At 59.4% G+C, this 15,835-nt stretch overlaps 1 protein-coding gene across 10 annotated transcripts in view; it reads right to left on the bottom strand.

Annotated features, from left to right (window-relative positions):
* Nucleotides 1–15,835, bottom strand: part of CHD6 (chromodomain helicase DNA binding protein 6) — a 96,115-nt gene that overhangs the window by 35,084 nt on the left and 45,196 nt on the right. For 8 of the 10 annotated variants that reach the window (XM_086760331.1, XM_086760339.1, XM_086760335.1 and 5 more), the window contains 9 exons: nucleotides 11,223–11,722; nucleotides 6,994–7,132; nucleotides 6,271–6,420; nucleotides 3,576–3,641; nucleotides 3,022–3,080; nucleotides 2,541–2,658; nucleotides 1,006–1,092; nucleotides 604–753; nucleotides 184–305 (listed from right to left, as the gene is read on the bottom strand). In XM_086760331.1, coding sequence (XP_086616457.1) covers nucleotides 184–305; nucleotides 604–753; nucleotides 1,006–1,092; nucleotides 2,541–2,658; nucleotides 3,022–3,080; nucleotides 3,576–3,641; nucleotides 6,271–6,420; nucleotides 6,994–7,132; nucleotides 11,223–11,722 — 1,391 coding nt within the window. The remainder of the gene's footprint in view (nucleotides 1–183; nucleotides 306–603; nucleotides 754–1,005; nucleotides 1,093–2,540; nucleotides 2,659–3,021; nucleotides 3,081–3,575; nucleotides 3,642–6,270; nucleotides 6,421–6,993; nucleotides 7,133–11,222; nucleotides 11,723–15,835) is intronic. The other 2 variants (XM_086760336.1, XM_086760341.1) reach the window with 1 other exon arrangement.

Below are 15,835 nucleotides of genomic sequence, written 5' to 3'. Positions count from 1 at the left end.
CAAACGCAATTTTCCAGACAGCAGCTGGCCGGCTCCAGCACTGGAAGGTCTCAGCGGCTGCTCTGTCAGGCCCCTGTTTGTCAGCTCTGCTTCCCCAGCGCTGCTGCTCCCATGACTGCACACGCTGGGGCCCCACTGCCAGTGGACTCCTTGTGGGAGCACAGGGCTTCAGCCCCTCCTCACCTGTTATACCAGTTAAAGAGCAGCCAGTTCATTCCCTCCAGCTGATACTCCCGCAGCCGGTTGCTGTTCTTATACTCCCGGGACTTCTCCAGTTTCTGCCAGGACTCAGATGCCGGGCGCTCCTAGGAGGAGAGAGCAGGAGCAAGGTCCACAGAGAGGAAGAGGCCAGAGGGCTCAGCAAGGCCAGACACCACTTCTGGGGCTGTGCATCAGGACACTTCAGAACAGTCACTGACAGCTGATTTACAGCAAGGTCTGGGCCTCTGGATCCCACACTCAGATCCCGCTAACTATCCGAGGGGAGGATATGGGGCTTGTGCTGCAGCGGCAGGGACAAGAAGGTGAGCGCTGCTGGACTTTGGCAAGAAACAGACAGTTCCCAGCTGCCCAGGGCACTAAGCTCACAGTCAGGTACGTTACCTCTGGGTACGTTACCGTGTGCTTGATTTCTGGAGGGATTTGGAGGGCTTCAAACTCTTTAATCTTCCCTGGGTCGACATCCTCCTCCAGCTCCCAGGTGCTCTCCTCATAGGGCAGCGAGCACCACTTCACCAGGTAGTGAGTCACCTCCTGCGGCGCGGAGAGACAGGCTCACACACAGCACAGGGCCGACGGCTGCCAGCCCCAGCAAGAGAGCGAGCCCCAGGGATGGCCAACAGCCCTCCATTTACCCCCGTGCCATGGTGCCCCCGTGGACAGGGCAAGGCTGAGCAAGGCTAGGGAAGCCTCACGGTGGACACACAAGGCATGTCGTGGGTCTGGGCCTCCTGCCACGCCTCCCTCCCTCACTCCACGGGGCAAGCAAGCAATGCAGCCACTCACCTCCCCGGTGTCAGGGTCCTTCGTGTGAGCCACCTCCAGAATTCGATCTACTTCCACATAGTCTGGGTTGAACAAATCTTCATCAGGCTGCGACAGCAAAAAGGCAAAAGAGAGGTAAGTTCAAGGTGATTCCAGGGTTAAACAGATGGCGGGCACAAGAAAACAGCTGTGGGACATCTGTCCCCAGGATGCTGCTAGCTGTGCGCAGCACACCAAGTGCCCTGGATGCAGGCACGCGACATCTGTCTCTGGGCAGGGAGGACACCAGAGCCCTGCAGAAGGCAAAGCCCTTGCTTTAGAGCAGCCGTGGGCTTCATGCTGCCCTTGCTGGGAGGCAGGAACATCCTCTAGAGCCCACCTGGCCCCAGGGTACAGAGCCCTGAGCTGTGTGCCTCAGCTTCCGTGCAGCATCCAGAGCTGTGACTGCCACAGCACAGAGCCACACATAGCATCCAATGAACTCCACTCCTCTGCAAGGGATGAATCTCTGGGCCTCTTCCTCTCAGAGGAAGTCAGTCACCAGCAGCAAGCGCTCATGAGGCAAGGGCTCGTCCCTGTGCCAGGAGCACCTGGTGAGGAGTGGGCTTTAGACCAGCAGTGATCCTCGGAGGGACACATTGTCTCGGGCTTGGGAAGGAGAAAAAACAGGCTTCTACGCTCACAGCTCTCCAAGCCTCAGTCAGTCACAGAAAAGAGTGTTTGCTCCTTGCTAAACTCTCAGCGGTACAGCAAGTTCCAACACATGCCTTTTCTTTGCATCCTGGGAAAGACCCCAAACAGACTCCGGAGTCAGAAATTTGACACACACCCCCGGCTTTCCAACTACATCCACAGAGAAATTTTCATAGCCTACCGGCCTGATTTACACTCGCAAGGGGCAGTTTGAAGAGATCCAACAACTATCTGTGGAGCAGCAAGACAAATTGTACGACACCTTTCATAATAAACAAGATTAATTTGCTTAGAGAGCAAAGCAGGCAGGAGCTGCCTTAAGCTGAAGTACTTACAACTCCCTTTCTTCCACAGCATCCCTGCTCCACCACGAAAGCACCTCCAGCACTGCAGGCAGCCCTCCCTCCCACTCAGCAATGCTTTTGGGGTCGGCAGTGCCAGCAAGTGACATTTGTCACCCTGCCCACCCCCCTGCCGGTGACACCACGGGTGTTCAGGGCACTGTCGTGGCCCCCCGGCCCCAGCGTTCCCACCTGCTCACCCTCTGGTCCTGTGCCCTGGTTCAAATAAACCTGGAAGCTCAAGCTGCTGTGCTGCTGCCTGGGCATTGTCACGCTGTCACCGAGGGGGCTCTGGGTAGCACCCTGGGATCACTGAGCTACGGCAGAGCTCAGGCTGGGCAGCCACAGCTGCATGGTGAGCCCTGCCTGCCCACTCCCAGCCCTGAATTTTGGCCCTGGAGCTGGTCTTGCCTGGGCAGGGAGGTGCCAGAGGCAGCGCTGGACTTTTGGCCTGCTCAGCCACCGCACCAGGCCCAGGTGTGCCGGCGTCGGGCACAGCTGCTTGCTGCGCGCAACTCTCACCTCTGTAAAAATATGCTTCATCTGAGCCTGCTTGTTCCGGAAGCGCTTTATCTTCTGGGAGATCCTGGGGTCTTTCTCCAGCTCTTCCAGAGTGGCCCACTTACAATGGAGGTATGAGCTGCACAGGAATGAAAAAAGAAATCAAAAAACATGACCAAAGAGGCCTTTGGGCCCAATCCCATCCCCCACGCAGACCAGCAGGGATCTCCCCGTGAACCAGAGAGCACCCAGCCTATGCCTTGCCCTGTGAAACCCCAAACTGGAGGAAGCCATGGCCCAGGTCCAGGTCAAGACTGCACACCCTAGCCGTAGCAGCTTTCCCACTTCCCACAGCCAGGGCTGGCTCAGGAGGACAGGGGCAGCAAGACAGGGATGCTGGGGCTGCAGCTGGGGATGGGATGGAGGTGGGAGCACACAGACTTCACTCTTGCATGCCCAGGGCCCATTGCCACGGCACGGAGCACAACAACGCCACACGTACAAGTTCCTGTACTTAACGTAGAACTCCTCCATCTCATATGTCAGGCCTCCAGGATGAGCCTGGAACCAAGGAAAGGAGAGTTAGCGACAGTCAGCGCCTGGGCAGAAAGTGAGGGGCAGCCGCTGTGGCTGGGCACAGCCAGGCATCCCCTGCCTGGTCGCAGGCTCCAAGAAGGCCAAGCCCCATGGACAGCAAGGATGGCCAGGCACCTAGCATTCCGCCTGCTCCGGAGGCTCAGCGGCCCTGGGGAACGTGGTGTGAGACCACCCTTGAGCACAGGGGACTCAAACACCTCCTGGGCATCAGCCCAGGCCTGATTCCTCTCCTGAGGCTTTCTGGTGCCCAGGGGGCAGGAAAGGCACCACACTGATCCCCAGCCCAGAAAGATGCCAGTCTGAGCACCACCCAGCAGCATCCTGTGAAGAGCAAGTGCAAGGAATGGCACGGCAGCACCAACTGCTGCTACACCTCACGTCCCTGCTGCACAAGGCAGTCAGGTCCCATCTCTCCTCTGCCCATGGACCTCCAACCCCACTGACATCTTTGCCACTCACCTCCTTCTGCACCATCCTAGAGGCAAGGATCTTCTCAATGATATTGGCATCATCCTCAGGAGGCTCCTGGGGACAGAGGAGCAGAGTGTTGTTTTCCCAGCTCATGGTGTGGCTTGGCCTCTGGCACCCTCCCAGCACAGAGCGTCTACTCACTCCTCTCCCAGCCCACCAGCTGGGCAGGCAGAGCCAGCACAACGGGAGCTGGGAGGGGAACCCCTTCTGGGTGTGAGGGTGCAGACGTTGCCGGCCCAGCTACGCTCACTCTCTGCTTGTGCTCCCCGGGCCAGCAAGGCCACCACACTGTCACGTTCAGCTGTGCAGATCCTTCCAGCTAGACCAGGGCAGCCAGAGAGGGTGGCAGTCTCCCAGAAAAGAAGAGGGAGCTTGGGTGCTTCTGCCCCAAGACTCAAGGAAGGAAATGTGCACATCTTGTGCTCCCAGGCACTCTCCATGCCAGATCTCTGACTTGCCTTGGCATTTACACAACCCTATAGTGCTGGATGGCCCCAAGGGCCGCAGCAGAGCAGGGAGCAGGGCTGTCAGGCCACAGGCATCCTCTGTCGCTGCTGCCTGCCCATGGCCACAGGACATGGACAACAGCACCTCAGCCCCACCGCTGTCCATGCAGCTCTTCCTGGCCGGCTGAAAGTGCCGCCTCCTTCCCTCTGCAGGCTTCGACTTTGTCGTGAGGAAATCACCCCACGAGGCTGCAGACCTTCCACCGGCCACCCAAAGGCTCCCATCCCACTCCCTCAGGCTGAGCACACGGGCTTTGCTGGAGGTGGCTCTCACTGTCCTGCTTCCAGCTCTGAGACAGCCCACACAGGGCAAGTGGGGAAGTTGAAGCTCTCCTGGCCATGTGGTGTGGCACGACCAGCCCCACCAAACGCCAAGGGACAAGAGAGCAGGGCTTGTGCCTGTCTGTGGCGCAGCAGGAGAGGCATGGAAACATTAACGGGAGACGACAGACAGTAAAAATGTGGAGCTTGCTTCAGTACTAGAAATAACAGTTCTGCCCCGGTTCGGAGATGGTATGGTAGCAGGAGGAAGAGAAAGTACAGAGCTGAAAGGAGGAGGACTCTGTTCACCTCCTTCAGATGGAGCCAGAGTCTGGCCCAAGGCAAGGCAGCCCTGAGATGTCCCTTTGCAGACTAGAAAGATCCCTCCAGGAAAGGCATGGGGCAGCCTGGGGAGGGACAGACAGCTAGGGCACCCCACCCCACTCACCCAAAAGGGTCTGGGAAAGCCAAGGAAGTGCCCAGGGCTAAAGCAGCCCCTCCAGGGCCCAGCCCTCGGCCAACCTGCTGCTTCGGTACCTGCTCGCAGCGTGGGGCAGAATGCCGGACCCAGCACCACAACAGTGAGCAGATTAACAGCAGCTCTGTCCGGGCCCCTCAGCTGCAGTCCTGTGGCCCAGAGCGGGATTTCTGCCCAATTTGGGGAGCTCTGCCCCACACAAGGGTAACATGGCCAAGGGGAGCACGCAGGCATCCTCCACTGCCACCACTGTGTACCTGTATCCTCCCACTGCCACCACTGTGTAGTGCCTCCCAGTACCTCAATGGGCCTTCAAGAAAACTGGGGAGGGACTTTTGACAGAGGCATGTAGTGAAATGACAAGGGGTAAGGGCTTTAAACTGGAAGGTAGGTTTAGATTAGATATAAGAAATTCTTTACGGTGGGGGTTGGTGAGGGACCGGGAACAGGCTGCCCAGAGAAGCTGTGGGTGCCCCATCCCTGGAAGTGTTCCAGGCCAGGTTGGACTTTGAGTGACCTGATCTGGTGAAAGGTGTCCCTGCCCAGGGCAGGGGGGCTGGAACGAGAGGATCTTTAAGGTCTCTTCTAACTCAGACCATTCTGTGATTCTGTGATACGCAGGTCCATGGCTCATCAATCGCATTGCCTTGGAGAGTTGCTGAGGAATGTGGCCAGGATCCAGGAGGGGAAAGCTGCAAGCCCAAGCCATGGGGAGAGCAGCCCTGAGGCCCTGGCACTCCCATCTTGCCCTGCCAGGTCAGTCCTGACCCTGGCAGCACCCACAGCCAAGCCTGCTGTCAGGAGCCCAGAGCAGCCCCTCAGCAGAGAGCCGTGCTGCTGTCAGACACCAGCCTTAACTCACCGGGAGCAGGACAAATCGAGGCGGAAGTACGGGACTAAGAGGAGAGCAGGGTGGCAGCATGGACACATGCCAAAGGCAACCCATTCCCACCTGCTGTTTTGAAGATCTCACTTGGAGAGATCACTGCCACAAGCCCAGCTGGGGCACGGCTCCGGGCAGCAGCTGAAGCAGCACCGGCAGCACCTCCTGTGGGTGCGCGGCAGCCCTACATGCAAGGCGGGGAGCATCAGGCCAGGTCTTATTTACTGGCTTAACAACAGAGCTGATAGGAGCTACAGGGACAGGAGTCAAAGGGGAGCATGGGCACTGGGTGTGTCATGCCTGCAGGGACACGCCATGTTCCAGAGGCCTTCATCTCCAAGCAGAAGGAAGGCAGTTGGACCAGCACACCTCTTGCCCACTCCTCTGCGCACTCACAGTCCCTGGAAAGCCAGCCCGCACCCTCCCAGACAGGCACGCTCCCGTCCCATCCTTGTGCTGGGATCCTCCATTTCTTTGAACCTCGGCACTGACATCCTGGGGACACCCTGCGGGAAGCAGGAGGCCCCGTCACCCCAGTCCCACATCCAGCCCTACCTCTGCCTGCCATGCCAGAGTAGAGGCGGAGAGTGCGGAGGTTCGCCCAGCTCCCAGCACGGCTATTGTTTCACCGTCATCATCCACCACCTTGAAATCCAGGTCCTCGTTGTACTTCCTCCTTTTCACTTGCCGTCCTGAGCGGCGTTTCTATGTATGGGATGAAAAAGGCAGTCAAGGGGTAGACGGGCCACCCAAGTACCTCCTCCTTGCTTGAGCGGAGGAGAGAAAGCCCCAAGGCCGCTTGATCTCCAGCACACCCCCGGCCCCGGTGGGACAGACGTGGTGGGAAGAACAGGGAGCCCTCAGAGGTAAACCCATCGCCATGGTGCCGAGGTCTCCATCAATGCCAGACCCACCCAGCCCCATCAGCTGCTGAGACCAGAAGCAGAGGAGCCCTGCGAAGACATCGAGAGCTCCCCAGCCCCCGGGGGCTGACCTGCCTCCCCATGCTGTGCCAGGAAAGGGGAGCTGCCAGGAGCCATGGAGGAGAGGGAAACTCAAGGCTGGCAGACGTGCAGCTCCCTGGGCAGCAGCGTGCACCCAACCCAGGGCCACCAGTTGACTTTAAGTAGCATGGCTGGTAGACCTTGGCCCCAGGGTCTATCAGCCACACTGCTGGAAGAGTTCTCTGATGGCTGTGCCGCAGGGCCCAGCTCTTCTCCCACTCAGAGGCAGCCAGGATTTCACCTGCTGGCAGCCAGCTGAGGGCTTTGGGCATACCTGGCTGTCAGCCGACTCCGCAGACTCCTCTGGGCTCTGCACGGAGGGGCTCAGGAGATCCTCATCCAAGCCCAAACTGTCCACTGGTATCTCATTTTTCCTCTTTCCTTTCTTCTTCTTCTCTACAGGAGTGTCCTTGCTGCCAAGAGAGACTGACAGTTAGCTCTTGTCCTAGGGATCCTGAGGGAGAGCCAGCAGGCCCCCACACAGGGCTCTGCTCCCACTGGATAGCACAGAGGCGGCTCACAGCTCCTGGGGCCTCCCTCAGCATTGGGGATTCCCAGTGACGCTCATTAACCAACATCAAGTGTTTCTCCATCTGGTTCCAGTACACTAGGATGAAAGGGTCCACCTGCCCTGGCCTGGTGTGGGGCAGAAAGGGGCTGGGGGGTCCCAGGGGTTCAGCTCACGGCCAACCCTCACTGCTCCTTCGGCATGAGAAGCCTTGGTGCATAAAGTCAGGATGCTCTGGAGAGTGGCTCAGGCATGGTAATGAGCCAGGAGGAAGCAGGGCTGCCTCTCCCCTGCAGGCAGGGTGACCCCTTCCTGGACCACAAAGTCTCAGCAGCGAAGGCAGGTCCTGCACCAGAGCTGGGAGATTGAGACAGGGACGTACGTCCAGTACAGCCGCAAGGCGGCTCTTCCCACCACCAACACCAGCAGGCCAGGGCAACGAGGAGCCTGCTCCGAGCAGAGCGCTCACAAACACATCCTGTGCCGATGAAACTCAGGAATACAGTTCAGCAGTTCCAGAGGCAACCCATGTCCTGGCAGCCCAGAGACAAACCTTCTAGCCCAGTCTGAGAAGCACTGTCCATTCTGCTGGCCACCTCCCGTGGGTGCTGCAGAGCCCTGCCAGACCCAGCTAAACCTTCACACCAGCGCTGAGGCAGAAGCTGCTCCACCTCGTGGTTTGTGAGCCACAGCACTGAGTCCCTTCCCCAGAGGGCAGCTGAGCAGATGCTGGCCTGTGCCCCCAGCCAGAGGGAGTTAAGCCCCGTGGTCACCACGAACACAGGGAGGAGGCAGGCCCCAGACTCCCACCGGTGCAATGGCCCACCACAGTGGTCACCGCTGCCTCCAAGGGCTGGTCGGGAGGCTCTGTCCCACCAGCCAACTGTCCTCCATCCTCAAGTCATGGAGGGGACTTGGGCCCTGCTCCCAGTGAATCCCATCACCTTCCTGCAAACACAAAATGTACAAAGACACAGCCCACCCTTGTAGTACACTCTTGGGGTCAGGGCCACCCGAACCCCCATGCCACCCAGCGCTCATCACAACCTGTCTGTGCAAGAGAACGTGCCCAGGGTAAGAAACAACTGCTCCTAGCATGCCCCTCCATCCTTACCCTATGCAAGGAACTCTGTTAAAGGGAGGGATTTCAAAGAGCTGATGCCTGTCCCTGGGCTGAGCAATGTCCCCTTCCCCACTCACAGCCCACCATCCGCCGCACTCCACACTCCAGACCTGCGCAGCGGCAGAGGAATGGTTAGCTTCAAAGCTGTGTCGAAGTTTTACACCCATTTTGTGAGAAAAAGCACTGCTTCGCCTGGGACCAATAAAAACCAAGCAGTTAAAAATCTGCTGTTCAGGTCAAAACTGCCATGGGCACGCACCCACATTTCAGTTAGAGGCCCTGAAAATGCCCTGCGAGCACTGCTTCCTCCTGAGCAGTAACTCCCCAGATATGGATTTGTAAGTCACAGTTAACAACTGCTTCATTCATGAACCAGTAGTTGGCTATGATTAGAAATAATTTAGAAGAAATTACGCCACCCTTACCTGCCACTTAGAGGACTCCCAGCAATCCCTTCCTCTGCACAGAGCACTTACCCTGCCTGCCGCTCACCTCTCCCCGCCTGCGCTCCAGCCTCGCTCCCCAGCTCTGTCCCGGGCACGGAGGGACACACAGCCCTGCTCCCTGCAGAGCTTCCACTTGACACCCACGAGTGCCCCGACTCAGCGGCTGCTCCTCCCGTGGGTGGGTCTGCTGGCGGCTGACCCAGAGGCCAGGGCCACCGCTGGAGAAGAGGCTCAAAGAGGGGCTGTGGAGGAGGGGAAGCTGCAAGGAGGGCCCACGGGCTGGACCTTCCAAGCAGCACGGGTGGACCTAGGGCCTCCTGGAAGGTGCACGTGAGTGGAAGGGAGCACCATGGGCTAAGGCTCCGTGACAACAGGGCGCTGGGAAAGCACAGAGCTCTGTGGCACTCCCAGACTCCCATACACAGTTTCTTCTGGCTGCAGAATTACGGGGTTAGATTAATTGGTCCTTTCTGCATGAAGTGACCTCTTCACCAGGGCTCTGCACGCTGGCACCCAGCACAGCAGGTGAATCCACCTTCAGCCCCGCTCCTGGTACCCCAGACCCTGCCGCGCCTTTGCAGGAGGGATCAGGGTCTCCAGCTCTGCAGCCGGGGTCACCCCACCGCAATCCCCACATTTAGCAGAGTGACTTGCCCACCCGCCACTCACGGCAGGTCGCACTGTCACTGGCTGTGAGGGCACCGCTGGCAGCCGGGGACCTGCCAGTGCGGCAGTACACTCCGGGACAAGAGCTAGGAGTGCGTCCAGGAGCCCAGGCCTCCAGGGTCTGCTCTTCCTCAGATCTCCCCTGCTTTGGCCTGGTCCCAAAGGTTCCACTGCAGGAGTGAACTTCTGTGAACTGCCCAGATGGTAGTTTCTTACTGGTGGAGCAGAAGTGTCACTAGGAAAAGCTGCTGGCTGCATCCCTCATCCCAGGATCCTCCTCAGTGCCCAATGCTGGCTTTACATGGGCTTCATCCTTGCCTTCCCTGCCAGCAGCCCCTCTCCTTCCCTCTCCACCTCAAGTCCCCCCGCTGCAGCCCTCCTCGGGGCCTTGAGGAGCCCTTCCCGCACCCTCCTGGCACCATCCACTCGATCTGCTCTGGCTCACCGGCCAGGCTCCCTCCTGTGACAGCGCGGCACAGCTCAGGGACCCGCCGGGAGGGGACGCGGAGCCCAGCTCTCGCCCCGCTGAGCTCCCCACCAGCCTGGCATGGGAGCCTTGCTGCCCCACACCTTCTTCTGTTCACCACCAGCCCACGCCGACGGTACTAACCACCGCACTGGTGTCAGCTCCGCAGCCCTGGCCTCTCCAGGGTCCGGCTGCCAGCAAGCCCTGAAGGAGCACGGCTGTGGGAGACCTGGGGCTTGGTCCTCACCCTGCACACGTGTCCTGTGGGCAGCCGCGGCAGGAGGGAGGTGGGCAGATCCCACAGACCCTGGGACATCCATTCTGGTGACCATTTCCAGGAAAGTGCCCTCAAGAAGCTCTACCAAACTGGTGTTTTCTAACAAAGAAAGGCTTTGCTGAAGAACTCCAGCTGGCTCCTGTACCAATGCTGTTTACAGTCGAAATACATTCATTCCACGGATTATTTACAGGACACAAGGACGGCCCAGCTCCAATCGACAGGCTTGCTTTGTACAAGACTCTCCAAAAACACTTATTCTCCCCAGTCCACGACAGTAAACCAAACGACACTGGTGATGTTGAGAACTGCTCCTCTATCTGCACACATTCCCAATTAAGAAGAAATCAGAGCTAAGAAATTAGAGCTTCTGGCCAATCAGCCTGTTAATTAAAAGGATAAGGAATCACTGGAGGTGGTGGCGGGGGCCGTGCAGCACAAGGGAGTCCTCAGGCCTCCCCCCCGCTGCCTTGGCTGCCAGTACAGCTCGGCAGCTGCAAGGGAGGGACAGGTCCTGCCGCCCAGAGCGGGAGAGGAGACAGTATGCGCTCCACCGTCGTCCTGAACCTGAGCCGCGGGGAGGCAGGCTGCCGGCCCTGGTGTGCAGGGACCCTCACTTGCACAGACAGCCCAGGGTCAGGTTTGTCTCACTTGCATACCCTCTGCCAAAACAGGTGTGACAAGCCCTCTGCCAAACAGCACCTTGCTGTCCTGGTGAGACACCCTCCTACCGTCCCAAGGACACTCAGCACAAAAGCCAGGCCAGAGAGGCCAAGACTGGTCCTCTTCTAGATCTGGGGTCTCACAGGGCCTCATCCTCAAAAGGGCACCTGCCTGTCCTGTCTCTGCATGGCCAGAGAGTTCATGCGCCTCCTAAGTGGCACATCCAGCCTTCAGCATGAGAAACCCAGGCACCCTGCAAGATGGTGGGCCACAGCGGCTCTCTTAGCCAAAGCTCCTGCGAGCCCACAGCCCTGTCCACACCAGGCACAGAGAAAAGGTAACACCACAACCCACCTGCTCTTCTTGGTTCTTGTTCTGGAGACAGGCTCAGAGCCACTCTTCTTGTCTTTAGCTTCCTTGGGGGCTTTGGGTTCCCGAGGTTTCCGGGGCTTCTTGGCCACCTCTCTCTGCTTGGGCTCCCTTGGTTTCTTGGACTCCTTAGCCTTTTTAGGCTCTTTTGGTTCTTTAGGTTCTCTCCTCCTCTTTGGTTTCACCTCCACAGCTGCTTTTTCTCCCCCTTCCTGCTCTCCCAGATCCTTTTTCTTCCGTTTCTTCTTTACCCCCGTGCCCCCACCTCCACTGTCCTGCATCCCGTTCTGGGTGCTCATCCGCTTCTGGGGAGCCCCATCAGGCTCCTCCTCCGGGCATAGGCACTGGCCGCCCGTGTCCATGGCCGTCACCGTCACCTCGTGGGGCACCTCGTCCTGCTCCTCGCTGCTGGCAAAGGGGTCCTGCACCTTGCACTCCCAGGCATCCGACATTGGGGAGTGGCTCAGCGCTTTTGAGCTTGGCGGCTGCAGAGAGAACAGAAAGGCAGCACATAAAGCAAATGCCACACATGGAAACAGCAGGCGCCCTAGGGGGAACTGCAGCCCCAGTAAGGCTCTCATCGCCCCCGTGCAGCGCGAGCAACGTCCCTCAACATATGGGGGACTGTGGCTAGCGGCCACCACAGGCAGGCGCAGCTCAAACAGGAGGACTCCCCTGCCCTGCCCCGTGGAAGCTGATGGGTTAGAGAGGCCTCTCGGTTCCCCACCAGCCCAGGCAGGTCCAGAGCGGAGGTGGCTGCGCCTCTGCTGTGCCCCCAAGCACAGTCCTGCCTTTGATCGCACACTCCACACCTCATGTGCCCAGGTCACCTCCCGCCCGTTGCCCAGACCCAGGGATTGTCCTGACAGCGTAGGGAGAGGGAGCTGAGGATGCCTTGCAGCCTCCGGCAAGAAGCAGACCCCCGGGTCCATCTGGGGCAGAGCTCAGGGCAGAAGAGAGTGGTTAGACCGGCACCTTTCCTGGGAGCTGCTGGGCACCGGGGCTCCCTCCAGCCCAGGAGAGCAAAGCTGCTCTTCCTGCTCCAGCTCTTCCTTCACTTCCTGCAAACTTTCCAGCAATGAATACTGAAAGGAATTCAGCTGCCTCCCCTGCGCGCTCTGCCACAGCAGGTCCAACCAGAAATCAGCATAAAAAGGCCCAGCTCTGCTCAAGCAGCAGCAGGAATGTCTGCGACAGGGAGCCCAGGCTCGTGAGCAGTGACCCCAGCTCCTCCAGAGCAGCCCGGGACAGTGGGACAGTCCAAGGAAGGGAGCTGCAGGTGACAATTTGCAACGGGGACCAGAAACATCCCTTGCAGCAGCTGCCAGAAGGGCAGAGAGCAAGGGATGCACAAAGGGCCGGGCAGAAGCACAGCTGCGTGCAGCAGGGACAGGGAAAGTAACGCATCAGGCTCTGCTGCAGCTGCTCTGCGTGAGTTCCCATCCCCAGCACAGGCAATGCCCGGCCCTGCCTGCGCACTCGGCCAGCCCACCACACTCTCTCCTCTCTGCCTGTCATCAGGGGCCACCGGAGAGCGGCTGGGGCCACGGCCAGCACCGATCCCTTGTGGTACTGCTGAGAGCCCACTGCCGCCGGGTCCATGCAGGTCTTTGCCTGCCGCCCCGGCAGAGAAGGCAGCCTGAGCTGCTCCTCCGGCCCCGCAGTGGGAAAGAAAACCCCACAGCCTTCGCAAGAGATGCCAAACTTCTCACCCACCACCACCTGGATTAACTCCTCCTCTAAATGCACGGCTCAGCCATGGCCAGAGGGAAGCTGCGCCCACCCCCGGCCCAGCTCTCCGTCATGGGGCTGGCAGACCAGAGACCAAGCCCAGCAGCGTGACCGGGGCTGGCAAGCTGGTCCTGCAGACTGATGTTTGGTGGCCATCCCATGAGACAAGGTGCAGGGCTGAGCCCTGCCAGGGCTCGTCCCATCAGCCTGGTGAGTGGCCCGGGAGGTGCTGGGCAGCGGCACGCCCGCGGGGATGGTGGCAGTGCTCCCCCAGCACCCTGTGCCCACAGCTGCCCCGGAGCAGGGGTGCTGGCTCCTTCACAAGCCACCTTCTTAGTGCTGAGGTGCCAGTGCCTCCAGCAGCAATGCCCTGGCCCCACGGACCCCCAGTGCCACCCGGCTCTTCAGATACCCCAGAGCTCTGGGACAGAATGTAAACATTTACATTCCATGGGCTGAGTGCTGGAGCCCACGCAGGGTGGTCTGGGCACAGGGCACCCTCTATGCTTGCATTTCTGATTCGGATTAGATGGAAGCATTACAGGAAACAGACTGCAAAGCGTAAACGACCCCTGATACCCGCGAGCGGGGCTGCCAGCAAATCTGGCACCAGCGGGGCACGCTGCACCAGCACCTCTGCCCGCGTGGCCACCCCCAGCGCTCTGCCCTGGCCCCTGCTGCCGGCCTGCCCCATGAGCTGGGACAGGGGACAGCAGCCGTCCCTGTGACAAGCCATCAAAGCGCACCCAAGCAACTAAGGGGAACCTATTCTGGGCCGGGAGAAAATCAGCACTACAGATGCTGCCTCTGAGCCCGCAGGCCGAGCAACAGGATCAATCCCAGCCTTTGCATTCCTCAGATCTTGCAGGCTGAGGATCAGCTGGAACAATTTACCAGATTAACAACAAAGCTCACAGACCCCCAAGAGCCTGGATCTCCCTTTGCTTCCGCACTGAACAGCAGCCAAGTGCAGATACCAGACAGAAAGCAAATCTTCAGCATTCTTGCACAGCAGGAGGGTGAACTCCTCCGTCCCAGCCACAGCTGGTAGCCCTCAGTCTCACAAGGGGCTGCCCGCTTCCAGGCAAACCACCCGACCAGCAACGGTCCGGACACCGCCGTTCTGCTGCATCCCAGGGCAGACGCCGCCACCCGCCCTGCCAGAGGGGGGCTCCCTGGCCCACCCAGGACTGGACCGGGACAGGGCTGGGAGCGGTGTGAGCACCTGGAGCAGGTCCATCCCCGACAGCTCCATCTGTCTCCTGGGGGAGCTGAGCCACAACGGCCAGGTCTGAGGACGTGGGTCCCTCTCGTTGCGTGCATCAGCGATTCCCAGCAAACCAGCATGGAGCAGGTTGTTCCGAAACTAGCTCCTTACTTCCACAGCCACCCACCAGTTAGGTACCCAAAGCTCTCCCCTACCCCATCTGCCGACTGCATCTACAGTTCCAACCGCGGCCACGGAGCCCAGGCGGGCCCCACTCCCACTGGCACGCCCGCTGCCCAGCAGGAGCCCCAGGCCCCACCATGTGCGATGGGCTGGCAGACCCTCAGGAGAGCAGCCCTCAAAGCGTGACCTACTTTGGGGGATGTGCCTCGTGTTTCCGTTGTGCTGCCTAGGCAAGTTGGAGACGGCGTATCAGTGATCGCTGGTGATGAACTCCCAGCCTGCCACAAGCCCTGCTGAAGCAACCACGAGCTATTAGAATGCTTGTGAAAATGCAAGCAAGCCTTCCGTTCCTCCTGTATCTCAGAAACACAGAATGATAGAATCAGAACCTTAGGACAATAGAATCAGAACCACAGCATGATAGAATCATAGAATGGTTCTTTAATGGCCATCCAGTTCAACCCCCTGCCAGAAGCAGGGACATCTCCAACCAGACCAGGTTGCTCAGAGCCCCGGCCAACCTGGCCTGGAATGTTTCCAGGGATGGGGCATCCACCGCCTCTCTGGGCAACCTGGGCCAGTGTCCAACCACCCTCAGCGTAAAAATCTTCTTCCTTATGTCCAGTGTGAATCTGCCTCCCTCTATTTTGAAACCGTTACCCCTGTCACACCAGGCCCTGCTGAAGAGTCTCTCCCCATCTTTCCTGCAGCCCCCTTTGGGCACTGGAAGGCCGCTATAAGGTCTCCCCAGAGCCTCCTCTTCTCCAGGCTGAACAGCCCCAGCTCTCCCAGCCTGGCCTCACAGCAAAGGTGCTCCAGCCCTCTCAGCATCTGCGTAGCCTCCTCTGGACCTTCTCCAACTGGTCCATGTCCCTCTGATGTTGGGGGCTCCAGAGCTGGAGATGGGGGTCTCACCAGAGTGGCGCAGAGGGGCAGAATCCCCTCCCTCAACCTGCTGCCCACGCTGCTGGGGATGCAGCCCAGCGCATGTTGAGCTGCAAGGGTGCATTGCCGGCTCACGTTGAGCTTCTCATCCACCAGCACTCCCAAGTCCTTCTCCTCAGGGCTGCTCTCCATCCATTTTCCACCCAGCCTGGATCGGTGCCTGGGATTGCCATGACCCAGGTGCAGGACCTTGCACTTGTCCTGGTTGAACTTCATGAGGTTGGCACGGGCCCACCTCTCCAGCCTGTCAAGGTCCCTCTGGATGGCATCCCTCCCTTCCAGCGTGTCGACAGCACCACACAGCTTGGTGTCACTGGCGAACTTGCTGAGGGTGCACTCTATCCCACTGTCCATGTCACCAACAAAGATGCTGAACAGGGCCGAGCCCAACACGGTCCCCTGAGGAACGCCACTCGTCACCGGTCTCCACATGGACACTGAGCTGTTGACCACCACTCTCTGAGTGCTGCCATCCAGCCAAATCCTTACCCACCGAGTGGTCCGTCCATCAAACCCATGCCTCTCTAGTTTA

This window comes from Chlamydotis macqueenii, chromosome 16 (genome assembly GCF_036417535.1).
Source record: "Chlamydotis macqueenii isolate bChlMac1 chromosome 16, bChlMac1.mat, whole genome shotgun sequence".
Taxonomy (NCBI): Eukaryota; Metazoa; Chordata; class Aves; order Otidiformes; family Otididae; genus Chlamydotis; species Chlamydotis macqueenii.
The sequence above is the reverse complement of the archived record's forward strand: the minus strand, read 5'-3'. Positions and strand labels throughout refer to the sequence as shown.